At 50.3% G+C, this 6,000-nt stretch overlaps 1 protein-coding gene across 2 annotated transcripts in view; it reads right to left on the reverse strand.

Moving 5' to 3' along the window:
• ANO9 (anoctamin 9) overlaps positions 1 to 452 on the reverse strand; it is a 41,619-nt gene extending 41,167 nt beyond the window's left edge. Inside the window, exon 1 of one of the 2 annotated variants that reach the window (XM_084630581.1) lies at positions 79 to 452. In XM_084630581.1, coding sequence (XP_084486707.1) covers positions 79 to 84 — 6 coding nt within the window. In that variant the 5' untranslated portion in view covers positions 85 to 452. The remainder of the gene's footprint in view (positions 1 to 78) is intronic. The other variant, XM_084630582.1, reaches the window with a different exon arrangement.
• Between the last annotated feature and the right edge of the window lie 5,548 nt (positions 453 to 6,000).

A 6,000-nucleotide genomic window follows, 5' to 3' on the forward strand; every position in this document is an offset into this window, starting at 1 on the left:
TCGGACTTTACAAAGGTGCCTGGTTTCAAAGGTCCAGGGACTTTGCGCACCAGGCGCTGGGCGGTTTCTCCGTCTTACCGACATGGTGGGGAGCCCGGAGCAGAACCAATCTCGCTCTCTGCCGGGATCGGGACCGGGACCGGGACCGGGAGCGGGGCGGCGCGGATCCCGAGGCAGGTGGCGGAGCCCGGGCCGCGGCAGGGAGCAGCGGGCGCGGCTCGGTTCCCCGTCCTCGCTCTCAGCCGGTTCCCGGGGGCTCCGCTGCGGCGCCGGGCTCTGCCCGCTCCCGGGCGGGGAAGCAGCCTCCCGCGGCGCGGCGCGGCGAGCTCGGAGGCAGGAAGGGAGCTGTCCTCTCCCGCACCTGGCCGGGGCGTGCGGCTGGGGAGTGGCAAGGCCCCGGCCCCGCTTGCCAGCTGCCTGTGGCTGCCCGAGAGGGACGGGTGCTCACCGCCCCACCCACCACTCCCAGCGGGGGAGCCTCGTGTCTTGGGGCGGGGCTGATTCCCCTGGGTGCTGAGCTCCCCCCACCCCCCTGCCTTCAGTGGCAGCTGGCGGGGGGCCCAGCCCTTGGGAGAACCTGACTCCAGGCGTCAAGCCCTAGCCCCACTGAGGTCACCCAGCGTTTTGCCCTTGATTTCCATGGGGCCAGGATTTCACCCAGGCCTCTCAAGTTGGGCACCCACTAGGGTGACCAGGTAGCAAGTGTGAAAAACTGGGACAGGGGGTGGGGGGTAATAGGAGCCTATATAAGAGAAAGCCCCAAATATCGGGACAGTCCCTATAAAATCGGGGACATCTGGTCACCCTAGCACCCACAGCCAGCAGCCAGGTTTGCTGAAGATTGGCCCTGCTGTCATGAAGGGGAGCAGGCACTGGCCAGAGGGGCGCGGCCCTCCTCCCCTCCATTCCAGCCTGTCCCGTTTTGTTCCTCTCTGCCCTAAACCTCCTAGCCCCCAGTCCTTCCTCCTTTCCTCCATCTCCCACCCTGGGCTCTTCCCGTGCTTTTTTCTGTCCCTCCCTGCCCCCCTAGGCCTTGCTGTAGCTCTTCCTCTGGATTTTCAGTGTCTGTTTCCCCTCATTCAGAGAATCAGAGAAGCGTAGGACTGGAAGGGACCTCAACAGATCATCTAGTCTAGTCCCCAGCACTCAAGGCAGGACTAGTATTACCTAGAAAGACCATCCCTGACAGGTGGTTGTCTAACTTGTTCTTAAAAACCTCCAGTGATGGAGATTGCACCACCTCCCTAGGCAATTTATTCCAGTGCTTAACCACCCTGACAGGAAGCTTTTCCTAAAGTCCAACCTAAACCTCCCTTGCTGCAAGTTAAGCCCATTGCTTCTTGTCCTGTCCTCAGAGGTTAAGAACAATTCTTCTCCCTCCTCCTTGTAACAACCTTTTCTGTACTTGAAAACTGTTAGCATGTCCCCCCTCAGCCTTCTCTTCTCCAGACTCATGTGTTTCTCTAACATGTAATAATGGTTTGGCCTTCCCTGTTCTTTCCCTCCGCCTAACCCCTTACTCTGGCCTTTCTTTCTGTACCTGCAGTAGATTCTGTATTCGTACTGGTATTTTGTTATGTATTTGTACTGCAGTGTCACCTCCGAGCCCCAGTCATGGAGCAGGGCCTCATTGTGCCAGGTGCTGCACAAACACAGAACTAAAGGAAAGTCTCTGCCCCAAAGAGCTCACAATCTATGGGTCTTCCCCATTTTCACCCATGCTCTTTGAAGGCCTGATCCAGCTCCCAATGGGAGTCTTTCCATTATCCTTAGAGGGAATTGGGTTGGACCCTCTGTCTCTTCTCCTCTCCAGTCTCTCTTCCCTTCCCATCACACACTCATCCGTCCCATTCCTCTCTCCCTTTCTCACCCCATCAATTCCTCATTCAGTCTCTCTTCTAACCTGTCCCCTCACTCACTTTCCATCCTCCCCAGCCATCAGTCACCTGCCACTTCTTCCCACCCACACACCCATCATTCCCTCTTCTGGCCCCACACTCTTATCATTCTTGCTACCCTCCTCCCGGCTCCACCAAACACTCTCGCTTACCCTCCCCCTCTCTGAGTTATCCTTGGAGGGACTCGGTCCTCCTGGCTTTTCCTTCCCCTCCCTTCCTTCGTTAGCAGACTTGGACAGCAGCAGGACCTATGGTCCCATGTTAAACTTGGGACTTCCCTGCAAATGGGATGCTTTGGGAACCTCCCATGAAGGTAGGTTGCAAAGACCACCTTTGGTCCTGATTCTCTCTGGGCCCCCCACTGTCCCTTTCTCCATTCCACTGCTCCAGCCAGCAGTGGAGTTACATGAGGAGGTCTGAGCTGCTCCAACAAAGCCTCAGAAAGCTTCCTCTCATTCTCCAGGAGCCACGGAGGGGAAGGAATGGTGGGCCAGGCCCTGGAGGAAAAAAGGGAAAGGGATAAGCAGTAATTGGAGGATTTGAACTGGCTTCAAATTTCCCCTGCTTAAAGGAAAACTGCAGTGATTTTTATTCCTGTCTGATGATTGCAGACAAGTTTACTGAGTTGGGAAAAATAAGGACACAATAAAGCAACATGTCAAAAATGGTTCAGACATTCCATCAGTGGGACGGGGCAGCAGGGCAAATCCCGGGGCTGCAGTCTGTTGGCATGCATCAGGCCAGAAAAATCAGAGCTGCAGCTAGGGACACTGGGAACAGCAGCAGACTTCCACAGCTCTTGTTAAGTGCGTTGGGTGGGCCCAATCCTCAGCTGGTTTAAATCGGTCTGGTCCCCATTGAACGCAGTGGACTTTTGCTGATTGATGCCAATTGAGAATCTGGCTTTGTATTTTTTTTTAATGGACTTTTTGTGTAATGTGAAAAATTACAGAATTTAAAAGCTGTGGAAATCTCCTGCTGTCCCCCGTGTCTCTGACTGAAGCTCTGATCACCCTCACATGGCCAGGCTGACAATCTGGCTGCTTCCTGCCTTATTATTTCAGATTTTATTTGATATGCTATATGGGACCTTTTAAAGCAATAGTTATCAGTGACTTTAGTCACATCTGAACAGTGACACGCTGCCAATATTTTAACCAGGGGCTCCCACAAAACTTTCCCCCTCTAGCCTGTGAAAAGCAGGTATGGTTTAAGTTTAAATGGAACACAGATCAAAACCAACCAGAAGGCTGCCGTCAAATCAAAGCTACCCCACACCTGCTGAGATGCTTCTGGCACTCCTGATTCCCTCTCCTGCCAATCCTGCCTCCTGCTCCCCTCTCTATACCAACAGCTGCCCCTACCCCCATTGATCCTTGTAACCCAACTTTATTGGTCCATTGGCCCCCTCCCAGCATAGGGCCCAGACCTGGCTTTATCCACTCCTGCTGACAAACCCCATACATTGTGGAAGGGTGGGGGTGTGAGATTTCCGAGAGGAAGGAAGGAACAAAGCACTTTCTCATCCCCATGGAAGGAGACATCACCACGAGCTGTACAGACTTAATATTAAGTGCATTTCCCTGGAAATGTTCTGCCTGCGTTCCCGAAAAAAAATATTTTGAGTGTTTAGAGTGTATGGCACCGTGTCCAAGGTGTGCCATCTGAAATACGGGGTGGTGACTGGGTGGCAGAGAGGACCTGAGAGCCTTTTAGGGGTCCGGGGAGTCAGGGGATGTCTTGCCTGGGAAAATGTCTTACTTTTGAAATAGCTTGCTGCAGTCTAGTGCATTCCAAAGGCAACACATTTCCCCTTCAGAAGTATTTTTATGAACTGCAATCCAAGGGCACACCGGTCTCTAGTGGGGTTAGTTTACCAGTATCCAGAGAGAAGGTGACCCATCAGAGGCAGGGAATCATTCCAACTCCTCCCTGCAGTTTAATAGCAGAATTTTAATAAGGGACTCCAGCGAGTCCCCTCCAGCATGGTACTGGGTCAAAGGACTGGAATGAGTGTATATTGCAAGTCACTTCCTTGCTTTGCATGGACACAGCCCTCTCAATTTTGCCACCGGATACTTGGTCTACTGCACTGCATGTCCTGCCCTGGCCATTATTCAAGAATGCAAATGGTGGATGGTCATAAAACTCAACAGGTGTCAGGTTGTTTCAAGAAAAACAAAATAATAACAAACCCCATTCAAGTCCATCCATCTTACATTGGCGCCCCTCACTGTAGAATCGTTTGATGTTTTCCCCTTGTAGGTGAGCATTAATTACCAAAAGAGTGGGATGTTTACAAACCGGCTGAATGTGAGTACTAGTTAAAAGAGGGTGCACTAACAATAACTTTCCGCTCCTCAGCGTGGATCGCCAAACTCTTGACTTCTAGTTCCACTGCATATTACTCCTTTATAAGGACGGCAGTAGTCCAGTATCCAAATTCCAGCAAGAGCCAGCATTCGGACTGCACTCAACTGGTCACATTCAATATGGACCTGATCAAAAGCTCACTAAAAGAGGCTTTGGATGAGCTCCTGTGTGAATTGATATTGTATTGCCTAGGTAACGGGGAAGCCTCAGTGCAAAAGAAGCACCGTCTTTCCAAAGGGTGGAAAAATATACCAGAATCTGAGCATTTGAAGAATTACAGTGGGTCTTTTAAATAAAGTTTCTGATTAAATAAAACCAGCCTTTGCTTTTGCAGGGCTGCCAGCTCTCATGATTTTATCGTGAGTCTCGTGATATTTGGTGCATTTCTTAAAGTCCCACCTCCTGAAGTCATTTGATTACATGAAAATCGCAATTTTCAATTTTTTTAAAAAGTGAACATCTAGCCCCCATGGCTGCAGAATAAAGTTGAAAATGTGACTTGAGTGTATCTCCAGGGCTCAAAAACCCCAAAAGCAAAGAAAAAGAACCCACATTTCTTATTTTTAGAAATCTCTTGATTTTTTTAAAGCCAATCTCATGGTTTTGGGGGGCTGAGTCATGATTTTTCAATGCTTGGCATTAGCAATACTGAGTTTCTTTTACAGGGTGGTTTTTGGAAGACTTATCTCGCTCTGACCACCTACTAGGTCACATAATTCTCATTCCCACCTGCACATCCACATATATAGGGGTGGAAATATTATACTGGGTATCTGTTCGACCTGATCCTTGGGTTAGAGCTCTTGTGGTTAGCACCATGTCAGAGATGCAAAACTATTCTACTGGCTCAGCCTGGCTGCCAGAGCAGGTGAACTCTATTCCTGTAGTTCCAAGCCAAAAGAGTCTGAAGCCCATCTCTGTGATGCAGAGAACAAAAGGGTGAGGACTGCTAGGATAGCTGCAGGACCAGCCAAGCCCAAGAGGAAGCTTAGCCTGAGCTGGATGTTATTTTTTATTTAAGTTAGCAAGAAAAGCAAAGACCAGGAAGGGGCATGTTTGCATGCTGTGTTTGGAGCAGGGTGGAATGGGTTAAGAAGAATGAGTAGCTTTGAAATGCACACACCAGGGATGAGACAACTCTGTTATACCTCTCACCATGTGTCAGTGTTTTCTGAGTTTTAATTTTATTTTTTACAGAGCAAGAACAAAGCTCTGCTCTACCCAGCTACAGCACAAGGTTTCAGCCTCCTCAGTATCCTCCTATCTGGATTCCCGTATATTGTTCCATAAGCTACACAAGGGGCAGGTCTACACTCGCATTGGTGCAGCGGCACCAGACACTGTCAGGAGAGATCTCTCCCGTTGGCTTAATAACTCCACCTGAGCCAGGGGTGGTAGCTATGTCAGTGGGAGAAGCCCTCCTGCTGACTTAGTGCTGTCTACATGGGGGGTTAAGGTTGGTAAAACTCGACACCCCTGAGCAACATAGTTATAGCGCAGTAAGTGTGTAGTGCGACTACATGCATCTGAAGAAGTGGATATTCACCCACAAACGCTTATGCTTATGCTAGTCTATAAGGTGCCACAGGACTCTTTGCTGCTTTTCCCGATCCAGACTAACACGGCTACCCCTCTGATACTTAAGTGTGTAGTGTAGACGTGGGCAAAGTGACGCTCTTAAGGTCTATGTACACTACAGGTGTGATACTGGCAAACAGGGGCGTGCACA

The sequence above is a fragment of the Lepidochelys olivacea genome (assembly GCF_965140295.1).
Source record: "Lepidochelys olivacea isolate rLepOli2 genome assembly, chromosome: 6".
Classification (NCBI taxonomy): Eukaryota; Metazoa; Chordata; order Testudines; family Cheloniidae; genus Lepidochelys; species Lepidochelys olivacea.